The following is a 21715-nucleotide window of genomic DNA, read 5'->3' as shown; positions in this document are numbered from 1 at the left end:
TGAGGCCTCAGCTAGAGTAGTGTGTCCAGTTCTCGGTGCCACACTTTAGGAAAGGTGTGGATAGATTGCAGAGTCCAGAGGTAAACACCAAAAATGATAAAAAGGTTTAGAAAACCTGACCTAAGAGGAAAGAGTAAAAAAACAAAAACTGAGCATGTTTAGTCTTGTGAAAAGGAGCTTGATGGGGGACATGATAAGCGTTCAAATATGTTGACGACTGTGATAAATTGTTTTCCATATCCACTGATGGTAGAACAAGAACTAATGGGTTTAATCTGCAGCAAGGTAGATTTAGGTGAGATATTAGGAAACACTTTAAGGGTATTTAAGCACTGGAATAGGCTTGCAACAGAGGCTGCGGAGTCCCCATCACTGGAGATTTTTAAGCACACATTGGACAAACACCTGCCAGGGATTGTCTTGGTTTACTTGGTCCTGCCTCAGCTCAGAGCACTGGACTTGTTGACCTCTCAAGGTCTTTTCCACACCTTGATTTCTATTATTGTGTTCTGGGTCAGGTCTTTGCAAAGAAAAAGCATTTGGTATCCAAGGCAGGAGAACAAGCCATCATGTTGCCCCAACATATGTTTCATGGGGACCATAACTGACTCTCCATTGATAAGACACTTCTTCCTTCACTGCAGGCAATTGTGGTGATGGGAAAGAATAGAGCCCCCAGGTCCACCCTGTCTAAGACACTGGGGGTTCTTTCTGAGTTCTCTGCTCTTTGCCATCCTTCTATCTCAGGAAGGCTGCTCCACAATATTTAGTCTTTAAGCAGAATGATATTTTGCTGTGACTATTAGAGTCCCTACTACAACTCATTCAAATATTGGGCCCAATTATAGTAGCTGAAAGATGCAGCATCAACAGAAGGCAGTCCATCAACAAATGGATATCCAGCTAGGAAACATTTTAAAGCTACTTTGCTGTAGATTCTGCATAGTATTGCTCCATCTTCCTGAGAATCAGGCTACAGTTAGTCTGTTAAATTAAATGTTTCAAAACAGGCCAGAAATGTACTTAAACCTGATCCCATTAACAATAAGGGAAGCTGTGTATTTAAATCCCTATGTCATGTTTTGGAAAATGATGGTTCAATGTGTAACTAGGATCCAGTTTCACAATAGATTGAAGAACTCTAGGATACGGGCTGTTGGAGGGTCCAAGTCCAGCTGCATTGCTCAGTGGTGAGAGTCTAGCGGCTAGCGGTAGGGAAACTCAGGACCTTCTGCTCCACCAGGGCCCTGTGACCACCAGGTTCCAACCCAGGGCCCTGTGACTAGCAGGTTGGATATATGGCCAGCCAGGTAGACGCCACTAAACCTGCTTCCTGAGTCACCTCGTACCATGGCCTCTACCTCTCCAAAGTCACAACAGAGCTAGGCTTGGGGACTCTTAGGTTCTCACTGACTGTGGGCTGGAGGCTCTTCTCCTTCAATCATGGCCCACCATTCCCGGTCTCCATGAGCTCTGGAAGCTCAGCAGCAGGGTCTGGTCCAGGCAGTGAGGAGCTCCTATGGCCTCTCTGCAGGTGCTAACAGCATAGGACTACGCCCTTGCTCTGTCCATCATGACTGAACAGGGTGCCTCCCTTTTAAGATCTGCCTCCAATGTGAGTATGCCCAGCAGGTGCAGCTGGGTAGGGCCTTCTGGGCCCAATGCAGCTCGTTAACCCTTGGCTCCCCCATGTGGAGCTTATATACTCCATCATGGAGGCCTAGTGTTAAATACAGAGTACACCTGTACCCCAATATAATGCAACCCGATATAACACGAATTTGGATATAACGTGGTAAAGCAGCACTCTAGGGGGTGGGGCTGTGCGCTCCGGCAGATCAGCGCGTCAGCATGTCTGGCTCCGACACGCCGCTCTGAGCAGCGTGTTAAGGGTGCCGAGCCGGGGCCGAGGGGTTGGATAAGGGGCAGAGGGTCTCGCGGGGGGGGGTGGTCAGGGGACAGGGAGCAGGGAGGGTTGGATGGTTCAGAGGTTCTGGGGGCAGGGCGGTCAGGGGACGGGGGCGTTGGATAGGGCGTGGGAGTCCCGGGGGGCCTGTCACGGTGTGGGGATGTGGATAGGGGTCGGGGAAGTCAGAGGACAGGGAGCTGGGGGTGGGGGGTTGGATGGGTCGGGGGTTCTGAGGGGTCAGTCAGGGGGTGGGAAGTGACTATTAATAACAGAAATGCTTGAGGCCAAAGCAAGTTCGATATAACGCGGTAAGATTTTTTTGGCTCCTGAGGACCGCGTTATATCAGGGTAGAGGTGTATAAATTGTTCTGCATAAAAGAGAATTAGCACACAGATTACCCAACCAGACATTACAAAATGAAATGACATTTTAGAGATGCAGTTTTATTCCTTGGTGGGTGATTATATTAAAGATATTTCCAGTGATTGAGTATTATTCTTGCAGGGCAATCTTGTCAAAAGCCCTTATTCACCTGAGGAATGGTTTTCTTTAATATATTTCATAACTGAATTCCAACTATATATTAATAAAATGACAGTAACCCTATTCTCCTTTGGCTGATATCTGAGTTCCATAACAAGTGAAATGTGATCTTGGAAAAGAGCATTTCAGAAGTACGCTGAATTTCTGTGCCACCTTAATAATTTAAAACAAAACATTAAATTATATCATCATTTTAAGAAATAGCACTTCTGTGGCAAATACCTCCTAATTTCATTGAAATCTAAGAACAAATTGTACATGTGTTGATCAGCAATCTGTTACTGGCACTTCATTTGATACAAAACTTCCAGGATTGCTGGTAATTTCCCATAGCAAAGTGTGAGCTCTCCAGGACAGGGATAGTACTTAGACACTAGAGGTGACATCCTGACTTCATTGAATGCAGTGGTAAAATGTCCATTGATGTAAATGTGGTTAGGAGGACGCTACATATTTGATAATTATTACAAAAAATTATACAACACTGAAATCCAGATCCTGCAAATCTTCCTTGTGGAGGACCATTGTTTCCTTCTATTGGAGTTCTACATCTGGAAGCTTTTCAGATTGGGGAAAAGATAATTTTTTGGTAATGACTGTTGAACCCTGGGTCACATACCAGAATTCTGCTATTACAGACTAAAAATGATAGGGTTCGATCCATCGGAAGTACTGAGCATCTGTATCCCTGGACCACAAATAATTTGCTGTTGTTCAATGCCTTTTGAGGAGGAGACCTGTAACAGGTGCTTGGAGGGCCAGGCAGCCTAGTGGTTGGTGTGCCTGACTGCCAGCCCCATGTTTCCCTGGTCAAAGTGCCTCAGTCTTCTAGGTGATGGGGTCAGGGGATTCAGGCCCTCCCACTCCACTGAGTCCCAACCCCGTGCCCTGCGTGAGTCGAAACTTGAACAGGGGGCCCTCCCAGTCTCAATCCACCACTCTAGACTACTTCCTATCACTGTCGCTTCAGTTGGGGGCATGTTTCCTATTGTCCCATTTGCTGGGGTGGCTGGGCCTCCAATAGTGCCCGGGCCTCCAATAGTGCCCTCACATGTGTCTTGGACAGCATCCCGCCATGGTCCCAAGCTCCTTCGGGCAGGGCAGCCGTAAATTTGGTGAGGCTGAACCTCACATTGGCTCTGGGCATCAGTCACTCAGTTACCTCATTTGCCTTAGACTCCTAGGTCTCCTCCACAGTCTCCTGTGGCTGGGGAGACAGTACATACTCCCTGGTGGCTGCTTTGGCTGTTATGCTAGTGACCCTTCCTCTCATGGAGAGCGACAGCTAGTGCCTGCCTCTTTGCAAGCCAGCCCTGAACTGAGCCAGGCTCTCTCCCTTTCTCCCCCCTCCCCCCCAGGCATGACATTGATTGCAAGTATAACGAGGAAAGGCTCACTGGGCCCAAAGACTCCTTTTTTTACCCCTGCTGTGCTGCTGGGCAGCTTCATCCCAAGCCCCTTAAACCTTGAAGCTGTGAGTTTCAAAGGCACTTGAAAATCCCAGCCTGTACAAAACACTACCCAAAAGCAAATGAAGACAGTGGGAACCTTTCCATTGACTTTAGGGGACTTGGGCTTAAAGACACAGCCTCATTTTTCAGAGGTGATGAGTATACCTACATTTCCCATTGGCTTTGGTGCAGCAGGCACTGAGCATTTGAAAATCAAACCATCTAAACTAAATTCAGGAAATTAGTATTTTATAAGATTGTTGTCACGTGACACCTAATATCATATACATAGTCCCCTTTTCTGTTGTTAGAATTCCTTTTGGGATTAGAGTATATGGGGAATCCTAAAACATACACTTCCCTGCTTCATTAACATATAGCTGTAGTAGTCCCCCCACATAATACCACACTTTTACCTTTCCTTTGATTATGCCTCTGAAAGGGTTATTGCCTTTATACTCTCTGATAAGAAAAGACCAAGCCAAATATGCACATTTCTTTTTTAAATAGTGCTCCTGAAAATTTGTATTCATGGGCATAAAAGAAAACTTGGCAAATGACTGACCTTGCAGTAAGATTTGTGTGCCTCTGCGACCACTTGGCTTGCGTGACTATCCCTTTTTGACCATAAAGGGAATGCTTGCACATGGTTGTCTGTGAAATGTTCCCAACTCTTTATTCACAAACATAGAAATATACTCCTCAAGGGCATTCTAAAATGAGACCTCTGAAGTTATACAATATTTTATGTTGTTATAACATGGAAGACAGCATTTCTAGTTGCTCTTATTTCTTTTAGAAATTGTGGCTAAGTGGTTAAGGAACGTCAAATATCTCATAATGGAAAGCAACATGGGCAAGACTGTAATGCCTAGAAGGATGTTGTGGTATATTGCACTAACCCACCGGGCATCAGAAACATACAAAGGGTCACTCATGAGTTTCCCTGCATGGACCATCTGAATGGCCGGAACTTGTGAGGTAACCTCACACACCGCTGTGTGAGTGGAGCCAAGTGTCCCCCTCCCCACTGTTCCAGTCTGTGCAATGGAATCTAGTTGTTACCCAACTCCTGGAGCAGCACAGTGCCTCCTTATTCAGGCTGGAGTGTAAGGTTACAGCCCAGCCCAAAATTAGAAAAGTGTCAATGAGTGAATTGCCCCCCTCAGTCCCTTCAGTATGACAGTCTGCAAGAGGATTCTAAAAGGATTTTTATTTTTAAATTTCATGTAGGCTTTTGACCTAGAAGCTCTGAAAGGCCCAAGATGTGCAAAGATTCTCCCTTGAGCAGCACACAATGCAAAAGGTCCAACTTTTTTCCTCTGAATGTTGTTGTCAGGGTTCCCTCCCCACTCTGAACTCTAGGGTACAGATGTGGGGACCCGCGTGAAAGGCCCCCTAAGCTTATTTCTACCAACTTAGGTTAAAAACATACAGAGCTCTGTACTGATAATTGAGGACATAGGTGTATAAGTAAAAAAAATAAATGTTGTCTTGCAAATTTAATCACTGATCTTCCTGCTTAATGACAGTATCACTTAATTCATACCTATAACATTTCAGACTTTAACTATAATTTGAAACACAGCTTTATGATCCTTTTATTACGATCAGGAAGAGGGTATAAGAAGATAGATGTATTTTTGAGCTGAAAGACGAAGTTACTTGAGGCAGATAATAGTTCTAAGTACTTTAATATGAATATTTATTGTTGCACATTATAAAAATACATTTTCTCCCGCCACAGACATTTATATTTAGTTACAGCTGTTATACTATTATTATAAGTCTACTTGTATCAATGCTGGCTATTTGCATTTTCTATTTAAATAATTATTGAAGATGTTCTTAAAACCCACACAGCTTTAATTCTTTACTTTTGAATGCCATTTATAAACTATTGTAGAGACTTTTCCCAGTTAAATGGCCACAAATTGGTTATATCTCTGTTCATTTTCAAACACCCACTCTTGTTTTGCAGGCATTTTTTGAGAGACAGCATGCAGAAAATTTGTTTCAGTTGAAGAGTTTAAATTTCAAATATAAATCCTGGAAAATATGTTTTTATAAACCTAGAAATAATTAAATATATAGACTAAATAAGAGTCTTGTAAATGCCGGGGCTTGAGGGGACATCGGAATATATTGTGCGAAGGTCAATTTAGAGTGTGAATGTCAGTCACTACCCGTTGACGAACATCTGTTAATGATAGCAGCTACACGGTAATAAAGCATCAGCATAGAGGGTCTGCTAATCTCTTGAACCAATTATTGGATTATATGGAGTTATTTTGTGAGCGGGAACAAAATGTATTTTTATGCTACTTCTTTTTTACCCTAGGAAACTGAAGCAATCTGCCTCCTGAATTTTGTAAACCAAAGAGAAAATACTGATTTTAGAAATTGCAGGAAGCACAGCTGTGTGGATCTGATGCTGAATAAAAAAAACCCAAACAAAAAAAAACCACATTATTATTCACTGTCATTAATCCTTTTCAGTTCTTAAGACTCATAACCTTGAATAGTTTTCTAAATCACATCTATTTTTTAGCTAATGCTTAGATGTCTTCTTAGCCTATTTCATGGTTGCAGACTACAGCTGGTAAGAAAGATTCATCCATGTTTCAGATATGACAGTGAAGTCATATTGTGTGGGGATTTCTGGGGTTTTTTGTTTGTAAAAATGTAGTTCACTCCATCTCTGGCTAGTGCCAAATCAGCCTTGCCAGAGATGCATTCATAAGAATACTTCTGGAGAGGAGTTATTTTATCTTTGAAATGTCCAATGTTGCACCTTGTGGCAGGTATTTTCCAAAACAAATGCCCTGACACTGATTTACACCAATGGCCCTTTACATCACTTTAACCAGTAAAGGGGCCTAAAATGGACATTTACACCCACTGTAAGGCCCCAAGTATATGGGGACCTTCGTGTAAAGGAGAATCAATCCCAAATTTCTTGAGGGAAGATTGTCCTGGATTCTCTTAAAACCTCTTCACCATTCCCTAGACTCACAGACTTCAAGTTACATATATGATACTTTGTACTATCCTATCATTATATGCAGCATAGATTTCAGGACCAATTACAAACATTTCCAGAAAAGTGCTCATTTGCTACGCGATGTTTCCTCCTGTCTTAGGACAAATTTCTACCCCACCCCCTTTCACAGGCTGAGTAGCACCTAATTCCTCATGTAGTCACCATAGATTTCAAATGGGACTGCCCGATGAACAAGGTACTACTTACAGTGAGTAATGGGGACAGAATCAAGCACTAAATTATAAGAAACTATTTTTATTTATGCAATGTAAAGCTCTAACAGTCCTTCATTTCTCCTCTCTGAGTAGTTCTTTGGTACAGAGCCTGTCATTTACTATCTGCCTATACAGTGCTTATGAGAATGGAGCCCCAACCTGGTTGAAGTCTCTAGGTGCTACTGGGATATAAATGTACATAATGATGATAATGGCTGGGCTTTTCAAAGGAGTCTGAGGGTGGTAGATGTGGAAATTCCAATGGGAGCTGGATGTCTAATTCCTTAAGTCTTCTTTGAAAGTCCCAGCCAGTATTAATAAATTTTAATATGTACAGTTATCTGTTTTATCATGAGCTAAGGGAGAAAAAAATTGTTAGATCCTCTGGTCTAAACAGTTGTAGCATGTCCCTGAATCGATATTATTCTATATGCATGCCTGAGCTTAACACTGGACAAAACATAGTTTTGTTTGATTTGATTCAGTGAAAATATTCAGCTCTTTTCAAGCTCGTTACCGCGGATCTGAAACAAAATGTACTTCTCAGGAAGCAGAACACAGAGTAGAGAGGTAGGAATGAGAACAATGTTTTGCTTGCCATGATAACCCTCGCCTCATCCCTCACATAAGGCAAGAATGGACTTGAACCAGACTGTGATAATAGGACAATGTGCTAACTAGAGCCAAGTCCCAAGTATATTTTTTCGTACAGCCATTTTTTTGGGGGGGGGGGGCAAACAAACCTTCTTTTGGTTAATATTATCCACAAACATTTCCATATATTTTTGCTGAAATATTACAATGAAAAAAATCCTAAATTTTCTGTGGAAAGACAACCTCTGTGAAAAATTCCATTCTGTCATAAATCCAATTTTCCACTGAAAAAGTTTTCAACCAGCTGTAGAATAGTTAGGAGGCTTTAAAAGTGGATACTGAAAAGAGAAATAATCACAAAATATGCAGAAAATCAAGGGATTTTGCAAGGATTTTCCTCAAGTTCGAGGGGATGTTACCATTTATCTTGCAATGGATTGATAGCTTGGCTGTTGATTTCAAATGGAAGGATGATCAAGATCATTGTGATAGTCACTTTAAAGGAAAAACACCTCACTAGGGCTAATGGAAAGCTGCAGGAATAGTAAAAAATCTGATGCATTTCCCTGATTTATGCAGGGATTTTTTGTACTTTTTGTTTTTGTTTTTTTGCAATGCATTATGCTGGACACTCCCTTACTCATTGACAGTTACTTATCTCAAACAAGTTGCTGTGTAGTTGCTGTCCTTTCCAAATGTCAAAGAGGTTGTCACATGGAAGACAAAAGGCTCAGCAAATCGTTGAAGTAATTACACAAAGTAAAAGGTTGAGGCTTAGCCCTCGACTCAGTCTGTCACTCCATATCTTGTAAAGGGATTTAACACAGTTATAATTTTGTGGCATGGTTTGTAAAACTATTTTACAGCTATATTTGAACCATGACAATAGGTAGTCTGGAGCCAGAATCTGTTAAAAATAATTTGGGGCCAAATTCTCGTCTCTTTTACATCCCAGGAAGATCCACTAGGCTTTGTTGACCCTCCCCGCAAGCATTTGCTACTGATGTACAGCAGTTTGTAACAGCAGTTAAGTAAAAAGTAATTCTATGTCCACTTCTGATAACAGAGACTGGGGAACGAGAGGGGAACAATCCTAGTATCTATGGAGGCTAAGAGGATTCACATTTCCTTGCAGCTCAAGCTATGTACAAACATCCATCTTACAGGTAATGGCAGGAGGAAGAGCATAAATATAATGGGCTGAATTTTGGCAGGTTCTGCCCATTTGATCCACTTCAGAAAATCCTTCAATAAGACTCTAAGATAACAGTTGTCTGCTTCAGGGTAAAACCAGTATTTTGGGTCAAACCTTTCTGGTCTTAACTCAGACAAAAAAAAACCTCTCCTTCAATTTGTGGTAGTATTGGCAGAGTAGGGACTGTCGGATTTAGCATTGCATGTGAATTTCCAGGATGGTGGCCTTCAGGAAAAAAATATTACAGAGGCCATTGATTGTCTTAGATTAACATGAAAATACTTTTCCTTCTCCCAGTGAAGAATTAGAAATGAAATTTCCAGTCAAAGGGTATTTGGTGACTGTATAATCCTTACAAGTGTCAACAGATGTGATCTCTTGCACTGAAACATGTGTTCTTAATTTGGAACTGTTGCCACCAACAGTATATTCTTTTAGAGTTTGTCAATTTTTGCATCCCACACATTATCATTCTACAGCTATATTTGTTGGCACATATGCCCACTTGAAATTGGCATACCATCTTGTGAGTGGGCATAATGCCATCACAACAGATGGGCATGCAGTGAAACTAGTACAAGCATCAACTCTGACTATAATGGGATAGATTCCCTTCTGGGAATGAGGAAACAGTAGTCTCTGTAGATATTTGGCATCTAAAGTTAAGGCGAACTGGTATTGCTCATTCAATTCATGGGCAGATTAATCCCTGAAAATCCAAAATTAGCAACCAGAGACTTGAAAGGTGAGTTTTTGATTAACTTGGACTTGTGTGGCACAGGAGTAAATGTTACTACATCACCACCAGATTCTTACTTTTAAGTTTTATTTTCTGCAGTGGCATTTTATGATTTCATTTAAACCCATCACAAAATTAAGCATGAAATCTTCTTCCTGTGGAAGTCAGCAGAACAAAAGCGTGGAAGTCAGCAGAACAAAAGGTCATCATTAAGTGTCAAATTAAAAAAAAAAAAAAACCCGAACAAAAAAAACAAAACCCACACACCTCTTCCATGAGAAGCAAACATAAACCTTATGGGAAATTTCCTGTAAAATTTAACAGTAATCTTATAAAAAAGGCTCTATAGAAATTACTTTAACAGTTTAGTAGAGAATGATATTCAGGGGGAGGCTGTTTTGTTTTTTTTAACAATCTTACAGAAATCTATAGCAGGGACGTAATTTTCTAAAACCTGTAGGATTTTTCTATAAGAAAAGGAACTGAAAGAAGTAGGAGAACAGGTAAAGCTCTGATGTAGCAGTCCTCTTGGATCTTATTTTTGCATTTGTAAACATAGCTCCACTTTGGAAGTCTTTTTTCCAGTTACAGAATGTTATGTAAAAGAGGCCTGAGGCAAGATTCCTCTTCCACCAGTGTTGCACTATTCAGTGGTAGTGATGCAAAGGAATTGTAAACTTACCTTAATTTGTTGACTACATTGGGTTTAGCTCAGCTTTGTGTTGCTGCAGTGGTGCAAAGGCAGCAAGAAAGAACTGGTCATCCCCGACCCTTTAAAAATTTAATCACCCGATATTACAGATGATTCCAGTACAACATTTACTAGTGAACACTTCAGTCCATGTGTATAATAGGGTACCTAGCTTTGAGTCCAGATGAGAAATGTATGAAAAGACACAGTAAAAATAATAATTAATAATAAAGTCAGGTCTAAAGTATAATACTGGTATTTTTCTTTTGTATAAGCAATTAATACAATAAAAATAAAGGTTTGGAGACAGCCTCTAAATCTAGCTCTCAGGCAAACTAAATCTGCAGAAAAATATATATTGAGGATAAGCAAGTAAGGTTGGATCCCTTGAAGGAAACTCATTCCTGGTGTAACTCCACTGGAAACATTGGAGGTACACAAGGATTGAATTTGGCCTATTGTGTTTTTATCATTTTATTATACAGTCAATTAAGGAACCAGAAATATGAAAACTGTCTTTCTCTTCTGACTTCTAATAAGTGCCAGAAGAATGGTATTACATTTTTAGGCCTCGATTTTCAAACCTCGGTAACGGAGGCAACTAGACAAGTGGCCTGATTCTCAAAAGCACTGGACACCCAAAGAGTCCTATGGACTTCACTGGAAAATGCTTGGTGCTCAGCATTTTTGGAAATTAGGCTTCTTTCTAAGATGCCTAAATATGGACTTAAGAGGGAGAATTTCAAAGCCATAAACAACAGTTAGGCCCTAAACTCCCATGAGTGTTTTCAAGGCACAAATAGTAGTTAGGCCCTTATCTTCCATGGGAGTTTGATGTCTGCCACTAATGCTTTTGGAACTCTCTTTCTTAGGAGCCTAACTTTACACAGTAACTTTTAACACCATTGGCCTTGCAACATAGTTCAGGCAAAATAAGAGATATGGAAGATGTAACTCATTGTTTTAATATATTGTTTATACAGGAGAGGAGTCACTCACAATTTTTGTGGACAAGCGGAAGCTGAGTAAGCGATCAGAAGGAAATGATCCCAGCACCAACAGTTCTTCTGTGACTCTGGAGACTCTGCACCAACTGGCAGCCTCTTACTTCATTGACAGGGACAGTACTCTCCGTAGACTTCACCATATTCAAATTGCCTCCACTGCCATCAAGGTATGAGAAGTCGCTCTGGAGTCTAGCCGCAAACATTTTCACAGATTAAGTAGATCCTCCCCTTACCAGACATGCCTGGGATTTCACTGATAAAACAGACTTGCTAGGAAATGAATAAATGTGTAAAAATACTCTGACACACAATTTGCAATTTCCCAGTGATTATTTATCTATCATCATCATCCATACATTTGATCGTAGACACCTGTTTTTGAAAAATATATCCCTTTCATGTTCCAGAACAAAGCAGTTGCCAAGCCTGCTTACTCAACTGCCTTAGGATTTCCCCAGTGATTCAGCATAGAATATCAGGGTTGGAAGGGACCTCAGGAGGTCATTTAGTCCAACCCCCTGCTCAAAGCAGGAGCTATCCCCTATTTTTGCCCCAGATCCCTAAATGGCCCCCTCAAGGATTGAACTCACAACCCTGAGTTTAGCAGGACAATGCTCCCTCCCTGTAGTGTAGGTATCTGTGTATGTATTGTATGAAGCAATATCTATGCATTTGTACATCTGTCCAGCTGTGCTTTTAAAACAAGTGTAGAAATAATACACATCTTTAATGGCAACGGTTAGCGTAAGTTTACTTAGCAGAAATAGCTTCTCGCAGGACAGGATTTCATATCAGACAGAGAAGCAAATTGAATTGTACTTTTAATAGAAGGTGCCTTCATTATAAAGTATAAAGCTTTTACTCCAGAATCTATTGAAGTCAACAGGAATCTTTTCCTTTACTTGATGGGGCTTTGAATTAGGCCCTTAGTTACCAATTTCTGGTTTTCAACTATATTAGTTGATTATTTACAGTATCATAGTACATAGTGTCTTATTACTTTTGTCCTTCAAACAGTATTATGTAATATGCAGATCTGAAGTAAATTGAAAAATACACTTCTCTTTGAGGTTTAGAAAGGAGGCCTTTCCTTTATATTAAAAGGACACACAAAACAAATCAGCAGAAATTTAAATATTGGCAAATGGAGATAATGACTTGGGTAATGAGTACTAACTATATACCAAAGGTTTTAGCAAACAGCACAAAATCACCTTGTTACCCCTGGATCCCATCACCATTCATGAGATGCATACAAATGGAAACTATAGTCCATCAACACATCTGCAAATTACAAAGAAGGTATTCAAGATCACACATGTCTGATTTAGGTAATCAACTGCAGCAGGCCTCTAGAAAATGGTAAACGTCATGTGTGACAATACCAACGTATGAAATTACGTATTCTATACTATCACTCTGATTGAGGGGTCTGTTAGTATTTGCATAACACATTTCCATTTTCAGAGCATTTTATTCACTAGAAAAACGTAATGCTAACTGAAATTTGGAATGAAAGAGCACTGACAGGAAGGAAATATGTTTTGGTGTCCCCCCACCCCCTCCACAAATTTTCAAAATACTGCATTTGGTTCTTTTAAAGTAGATGGGTATCAGATTGTGTGTGACAACAGTCAACTCTCATTGTGATCTTATATTTCAGCCATTTTATTTATACAAATTGCATTGATGTTGCAGTTAGAATAGGGTCCAAATTCTACAAAACCCACCTCACAGGCAGATCCCTGCACCTGTGGCAGATCATACAGGATCAGGGCCTAAAATAGCATGGGTGAAATTCTACAGAACTCACAGTCCAGGAGGGGCTGTGGGTTTGATGGCTTTAAGACATGTTTGTGCACTCCAATCCTGAGGTGCTCCAGATGTTGGATAATTTAGACTTTTCTAAGTTACAACATCTTCCCTGGTCTGTCTATGGGCCACAGTGTTGCTCAGAATCTCCACTCCCTCTGTCAGTGATAGGGGGTCCTCTGAAAGCAGCCTTATAACGGTCTTACACAGGGCCTGTGCCAGGGAAATCCTTCTCTGCTAGAGACAGAACATTTAGAGCTAGCTCCTTGACGACATTCTCTGGCACCTTATCAAATAAATGTGCCAGAATTGGTGAAAAATTCACCCCATAATTTTTTAAAGGATCTAAAATCCTTGTTTTATGTGATATTTTGGAAATGGATCAAATAATTAAAATAAACAAACAAATGGATTACTGACAAGTTGGAAATTCAAGAATTAGAGAGTTACAATTCACATTAAATTTAATGGAAATTGAGCATCCAAATCTCTGAGATGGCTTTGAAAATCTCAGCCATAGTTTCCCAATTTTCAGCTTCATGATTTGTTTGTTAAATGTACATTGGATTTTAAAATGAGTATTATATGTGATATTTTCCCCATTTCTTTAAACCAATGTATAGAAATGATAAAAATAAATTCAGGGAAAATGTACATTAAAATAATGTTAAGGCACTAGTGGAAATTAAAAATAAAATCAGAACTCTGGATACAAGTTAAACACTGTAATTCATGCAATTTTACTGCAGTCCATGGCAAGAAAAGTCATCTACTGTTCCAAAACTTCAACAGTGTTAAAGAATTGCAGAAGACTTAAGTATTTCCAGCTACAATCATTTAAAAAAAAAAAAGCCAAGCTTCTAGAAATCAAAAAGGTTAACTTAAAAACCAAGAGATTTTTTAAAAAAATAATACATTGTCCATGTTTGTTTTTGCCTTCTGGTTATTGAGCATTTAGGGATCATATTTTCAAGCTTTTCTCTGCAATCATCTGGGCTTCATAGTCAGAGCTTCAGCAATAACTAATCTCATTTTGGCTCAATAAAAACCATTTTGTCTCAATAAATTTGGAATGTTTAGTTTTGATTTTGACCCCCTCTCCTTTTTAAAAAAATATAAAGTAAAGTCAATTTTGAAAGGAAGTTATTTGAAATGAAAAAGAAAATCATAACTTTTTGTTCCAGGACATTTTTGAAACTTTTCGCCAATCTTTTCCTAAACAAATTGTCATCAAAATTGATAGAATTTTGCAAAAAAAAAAAAAAATCAATTCAGTCAAAATTCAGTTGATCAAAGGGATAGAATGCGAGCCATAGGAGCAAAGGCTGACGGAACTGGGTATGTTTAGTTTGGAAAAGAAGAGATTAAGGGGAGGACATGATAGTCTTCAAAGACTTGAAAGGCTGCCATAAAAAAAGATGGAGACGTCCTGCCCTGTGTGGCAAGAATGAACAAGAGGCAATGGGTTCAAATTACAGTATATCAGATTCAGATTAAATCTCAGGAAAAACTTCCTAACTGTAACAACAGTAGGTTAATGGAACAGACTGCCTTGAGAGGTTGTGGAAGTGCCTTCATTGGAGGTTTTTAAAAGGAGGATGTATAGCCATCTGTCTCGGATGGTTTAGACACAACAACTTCTGCATCTTGGCAGGGGGTTAGACTAGATGAGCTTTGTGGTCCCTTGACAAAAACTTTCCAACCATCTCTAATGGCAAGCTTGTTTTGAATAGCTCTCCTACCAAACTGGCTGAATGTTAGAAAACTGCAATTTAGCATAGTAATAAACCTTACCGAGGAAAAGGATCCTTGGATGTTCGGGTGAAAGTTGTGTGTGAGTTATGAGCCTCTGAAAATTCCCTGTGCATACAAAGTAGAATTGACATACATCTTCATTTTCTTACAAAAAGTGAAGTTAATAAAGACCATGTAGCTAATACAAGTGCATATAGGTGCAATACTGCCACCAAAATCAACTTTTTGCCATCACTTCGACTGCACCATCCACAGAGTCATTTCACTGGTTTCTTAATGCACCATCCATCAAGATCAAATATTTTGTTCTTCCACTTAGGCTCAACATCATAAAGGCCAGGTCTACGTATCTGACTGTCACTGATTCCCCTTATGCTAAGAATGCCCTTTCAAAATCTGTTTATTAAGCCTCCATCCTCACCTTATTTAGATTACTCTATATTTCTCATTCCTGCTTAATCACCTACAAAATCTAGTGTTTGTACTTTGAAAAATCATGCACTACAAACCATTTGAACTGCCAGGCATTGTTCACTCCTAAACACATTAGTAAATGCTACAGAATATTTGATGACCACTATAACAACAACAGCAATAATAATGGGCTGAGAGAATGGCTCCTATAAATCTTTGCCTCCGTCTTGTTTAAGGGGTTAGGAGTAAGAAAAAGCTGTTACTGACTTTGTAAGGTGTGCAGGAATTAGCCCAGCTCTGATCCACTTTAGGAGTTCCATAGAGAGCATCTCATCCTTACTTATCTCCTAATCTGTGCAAGAGTGGGTGTCCCTCCTGCAGATTTCCTAAACAGCTTCCAATTCACAGATGGGGCATTGCTCTCTAAGCTTCCAAAGGTGGGTGGGGGGGGGAAATCAGCTTATTTGTAGAAAACAGAAAATATTAATGAAGTACACTTCATCCTTCAGATAACAACATGAAGGTGATATCCATTGCACTCAGAACAATTAACACTTGATCAGTTTGTATATCAATTTTCACATTCCCAACAAGAAAATTATAGCGATAAATTACATTTTCTGTCCATCCCTGATGTCTAATTTATGGGACTGGAGGAGGAGGATTGAATTTCTGATGCATTAGGCTGCTAATTTATCAGCTATTCTATCCCACACCTAACATATGTCATCAAAGGTGGGGGGAAGGTCTCTCTTAAATCTTTATTTTTAATCAGCTGGGGTAAAATAATGTTATCTCAAGCAGAACAGTTGTTTTCTCAAGTATGCAAATGTACAGTGCAAGGAAGGGACTGGTGCCAGTATATCTGATGAATGTAATCAAGTTTGTTAATTGTGATATAATTAATCTTGAATACAATATGTGCAGAATTGATGGAGGCCTTGCTATTAAAACTCAGCATTATATTGTCAATCTGACACTCTCAAAGTAAAGATATCAAGCCATAGCATCCTTGATACTATTTTCCAACTGGAAGCCAAGTGTTTAAGGGTGTTACATGAAGCTTGTATCAATATTTACCTTATTTAAAATATTCCAATACATACATTATTTCAATAGTATTTTAATGCATGCATTTTAGTGTAAGTGGTTAGATTAATGTTCTAAATCAACAGTTTGCAGCCTCAAGGGCTTCAGTGGCAACTTGCCAGAAGCCTGAGAGCTGTATCTAATTTGCATGTACATTTACATAAATGTAATTCCTGTCATGTTTGAAGTATTACAGATCCAATATTACTGTACTTGTATGCCCATTTTAAAAGCTTTTTGCTATGGGCATTCCACTAGCTTCTGGGTCAGCTTCTTATTGAACGCTGGGAGGGCTATTGACTCTCCTTCCCTCTCTTCTGGCTACTGTGAGGGCACGGCTGTCTCCTCTCCTAACTGCTTGGTGGAACAGGGGTTGTCTTGCTCTCTCACTATGAAACTGGGGGACCAACTCCACAGAAACAAAATATAGTTATAGTCAGTAAATACTTTTCCCCAAGGGATAGATTTTATGAGCCAGACCTCCAGCTAGTGTAAATTCGTATTTTTCTATTGACTTCAATGGAGCTACACTAAGAAGATCTCACCATATAACAGGAAATCAAAGACAGCTACTGTAAGCAAAAAAGAGTAACAGAAGTCCCCATGTCTGGTATTCAGTCCAGTCCTATGACACTTGGCTTTGGAGCCCTCTCTGCCTCTTACTTTATAGGTCCTCTTCTAAGCATCTGTGTGGCTATGTCCACACTGGAGTTGGAAGTGTAACTTCCAGACAAAACTGAGGTAGCGTGCTAAAAACAGCAGTGTAGTCATGGCGGCATGATCAGTGGGAGGGACTAGCTGCCCAAAAACAGACATTTTCCAGCCCCAGTGTAGACATATCCTGTAGGAGGAAGGTGGTCTTGTTCGTCAAGGACCACGTAGTGACTCTGCAGTTTCTTACAGCCTACTTTTCCCCCTAATTGCTGGATGGCCCACCAAGGCAAAAATCACTCCCCCTACCTCCAACACCATTGGCTGTTGGCAGCATGACCTGATCTACTACACTGAGGTGGTACATCATACTTCTAGTATCTAATTAGGAAACTATTTCAGTTGCATGGAAGGGGGGAGGGGGCGGGAAGAGAGTGGTGCTTAACATATTCAGGCTTTATCTACCACCTTAATGGGATTGCAAGAAACAGCTCAAAGGCTGTTGTTCAAATAAGCCTCAGCATTCACTTCACCAGAAGCCATAATTGTACTTCTCACAAAGCTGTGAGTGAATTCAGACCAATGATGTCCCAGTGCTCAGTATTGCAGATGGACTGCACTTAAGTTCCATGTGAGAAGAACATAAAAGTGTTAGGCTAGACCACACAAATCCATGCAGATTTGCTAGTCAGATGTTGAGGTCCAAGAACCACTGTGTTGAAGACATAAGAACCATATTCATAACATTGTGTATGAAATATCATTGATGCTCTTTGTGTGTCCTTTTGTAGAACTATGTTCTACAAGAGGACAAACACAGTTATATCAGGCTGTTAAAATGTTGCATCATTGCTTGTTTAATAAGAGGAAGACATTTTGGTAAGTAATACCTAGAAGCAGATCACATCTTGGCTCAGGAGAGAGAGGGTGTCAGAGAGCTGATTTCAGTTGGATGCAGGGATACAGTTTTCCCCTGGTTTAGGGTCTCTGGTGAACCCTACTTTAGTGAGGGATTGGCATAATTCAGTAGTGGGCGGGGCAAAGGGGGGAGAATTGGTAGTAGAATGGACTCATTAGCAGGAAGCTCCCTTGAATCAGTGGAATTTTCAGTTGGATATTACAACCTCTTTATGCCATCTGAGTGGACCAAAAGAGTTATAACCAACCTTGAGAACCTGGCCCTTAAATTTCAATACCAATTGCATTGTACAATTTGTTCTCAGAGCTCTAAAACAGTAATTTTGCTGCTATTAGAAATTTAAGCACATTGGTGATATCTGGATATTTTAGAACATATCTAGAAAAGTGATGCCCTTATAGTGGCAAATATCTTTAGGCTCCATTGAAATGTAAATATGGGCCATTTGTGGGGTTAAAGAGAACACTTATTAGGATTGGGTAAAATAAAAAATTATCCAAACTTTTGGCCAAAACATAAATTGAACCCAAACCAAACTTTTTTTTTAAGTTTGTTTAACTTATTTTCCTCTATTTATTATTCCTTATTTTGGTATACTGGTGTTTCTGTGATAGGACCAGAAGGAGAACTGTTGAAATACAGTGAAAAAGATGGCTTTCGTAAGATTTCCAGGCAAACCTGGCAGCCTCACAAACGTGGAGGATATGCATAATTTGGTATAAACATCTGAACTTTTGGGAGCTCATGGGTTTCAGCTCTCTGGACCTTTTGATAATCAACATTTCTTGCATTCACCGGCACTTCCATATGTCATGGTTTATTTGCAAACTGTTTTTTTTGGAATTCATAGCTCAGATTTAAACATTTGTAATAAGCCAAAACTTGGCATACACTATAAAGGTGGAGTCTAAGAGGCGCTTTAAGATTTAATGCCACACATGAAAACATTGAATTGGCAAGGAAATGATAATATCAGGTATGTCTGACACCAGTAAACAACACATATACCCTGTTAAACGTAGCAGGGGAATGGGAGTCAGGAGTTCTTGATTCTAGTCATAGCTTTTCATATGACTCTCTGTGTGAGTATGGGCAAACGACTTAAGATTTAGACCAACATTTTCAAACTTGGGTGCCATTGAAGTCAGTGGCAGGTATGGATTGCTCAGCACCTCTGAAAATTAGGCCACTTTTATTTGATGCCAAGGGCTGCGATTTTCAAAGGAACCTGAGACAGTTAAGATGGGAGTTTCGAAGGCTCCTAAGAGAAAAGCCAGTAAGACTTCTGCTCCTAAATCATGCAGGTAATTTAGAAAATTCACCCTTATGCACCCAACTCCAACTGAATTTCAATGAGATTCAGGTACCTAAATCCAATAGGCTCCTTTGAAAAATCTCAGGCAATATTTCCAAAATAGAAGCCTAAATTTATTCTCTTAAATCCATATTTAGGCACCTAAATAAGTGATAATTGTTTTCAAAAGTGATAAGTGCTCAATAATTTTCATTGACCTCAGTGAGAGCAATTGAATATCTAACATTTTTGAAAAGGTGCTTAAATATGGATTTAGGATTTTAACATTGGACTCCTATTTTTGAACATCTTGACCAAAGTGACTAGGGCTGGAATTTGCAAAGGGGCCTATGAAAGTTGTGCCCAAATCACATTAAAATGTAACTTACTTCCTTAGGCTCCTTTGGTAATCCTAGCCTAAATACAGATTTGAGGTGCTAACTTTAGACATGTGAGGTTGAAAATGTTGACACGAACATTTTTGTCCCCCAGTTTTCTCATTTGTAAGATAGGGGTGTGTGCGGTTCTGTTCACTAAGGCTTGCAAATCACCTTGGATAAAAGTCCCTAAATAAAGACCAAGTATTGTCTTTGGTGTATTTTGGAGCACTTTTTAACTGGATACCTCTCCGGGGGAGGGAACTCCAGCTATTAGAAAGAGACAGTTATTAGTAATGGGCGATTCCATCATTAGAAACATAGATAGCTGGGTTTGCAATGACTGGGAGAACCACATGGTGACTTGCTTGCCTGGTGTGAAGGTTGCGGATCTCTCGACACATCTAGATGGATTATGTGTAGTGCTGGGGAGGAGCCAGTGGTTGTGGTACATGTAGGTACCAGTGACATAGGGAAGGAGAGGAGAGAGGTCCTGGAGGCCACATTTAGGCTGCTAGGTAAGAGATTGAAGTCCAAGACCTCTATGATAGCATTCTCTGAGATGCTCCCAGTTCCACATGCAGGGCCAGTTAGACAGGCAGAATTGCAGAGTCTCCATGCATGGATGAGATGATGGTGTAGAGAGAAGGGATTAGATTTATTACTCGGGACATTTTTGGGATGGGGGAGCCTATACAGGAAGGATGGGCTCCAACTAAACCAAAATGGAACCAGATTGCTGGCACTTAATGTTTGTTTACCTGCCGCGTCCCTTGGCCTGTGCCGCTTCCCGCAGCCCCCATTGGCCTGAAGCAGCAAACCACGGCCAATGGGAGCCGCGATAAGCCGAACCTGCGGATGTGGCAGGTAAACAAACCGGCCTGGCCTGCCAGGGGCTTTCCCTGAACAAGCGGCGTCCCAAGTTCAGGAAACACTGGTTTAGGAGGAAACTCTGGAAGCATGGCTCCTGGAGGAACTGTGATGTTTGAAAGCTGTCAATGACCAGTGGGCCAGTCAATAGAGAAGAGATAAGAAGCTTCTACATGGACCTTTTCAAGATTTGAGGCTTTTTATCAGGGATTGGAGAGTAAGCCTCTGCCATGCACCCAACCCAGTGGAACAATTTCGAGGAAACTCTGCAAAGTGAAAAGTACCAAGTTTCCTCTCTCCTAGATGGTTTATGCTTCAGCTTTAAAACTCCCCATCCTCTATCTGCTTTCCTCATTATTACACATTCACTTTTGGGGGGGTTTCCCCCTTATTCACACTCATTTTTTCTGCCTCTTCCAGAGGAAGAAAGTGGAGGAAAAAAGCAAATGGGTGAGAGTCATAGAGTTTAAGATCAATGGGGACCATTAGTTCATTTCATCTGACCTTCTGAAGGCCATAGATTTCACCCAGTTTCCTCTGCTCTGGATAACTGTTGCTCTGCTAAGGATTTATATCAGCGTAGCCAGGGGTAGGATTGGGCCCCGAGTACAAGGATAACTTCATCCCAGCTGCCATCAAAATTGGAGCTCCAGGTTGAATGGAAGAGACCTAATCCTATGTCCACAGAAGTCAGTTAAAAGTTCCCTTTAACTAATGGTTCATGATAACTGAATTAGCAACGCTACACATCTGTATAAGGCCAAGAACCTAAATAATAATAATTAAATCCATTGGAAGCAGCAGTAAGGGAATTTTAGCTAAGATGATAATTAAAATTACTGGCAATTAGAATAAGGTATCTTGCCCTTGAAGAGGAAAAACTTTTTGAAAAACAATTTTTTTTGTTTCCATTATGTTGATAAGCTGGAAAAATTTGTGAAAATTTCTGAATGCAACTAACATTTTAATTTCAGTCATTTCTTCCCCCCTTTCCACCCTCCCCCCCCCGAAAATACAAATTTTTTCAAGGAGGATTATATATCACACAGCATGACACCCTTCATGTTGTCTTGTTGGAACCTGGAGTGCACAATTGATTCTGGGCTTCAAATATTTTTTAATTATTTTTTTTAATAAGAAAGAATA

At 40.1% G+C, this 21715-nt stretch overlaps 1 protein-coding gene across 5 annotated transcripts in view; it reads left to right on the top strand.

Annotated features, from left to right (window-relative positions):
• The window catches only part of BRINP3 (BMP/retinoic acid inducible neural specific 3), a 285973-nt gene that overhangs the window by 159348 nt on the left and 104910 nt on the right, over positions 1-21715 (top strand). For all 5 annotated transcript variants that reach the window (XM_074961151.1, XM_074961154.1, XM_074961155.1 and 2 more), the window contains exon 4: positions 11365-11555. In XM_074961151.1, coding sequence (XP_074817252.1) covers positions 11365-11555 — 191 coding nt within the window. The remainder of the gene's footprint in view (positions 1-11364; positions 11556-21715) is intronic.

This window comes from Natator depressus, chromosome 8, assembly GCF_965152275.1.
Source record: "Natator depressus isolate rNatDep1 chromosome 8, rNatDep2.hap1, whole genome shotgun sequence".
Lineage (NCBI taxonomy): Eukaryota > Metazoa > Chordata > Testudines > Cheloniidae > Natator > Natator depressus.
The sequence above is the reverse complement of the archived record's forward strand: the minus strand, read 5'-3'. Positions and strand labels throughout refer to the sequence as shown.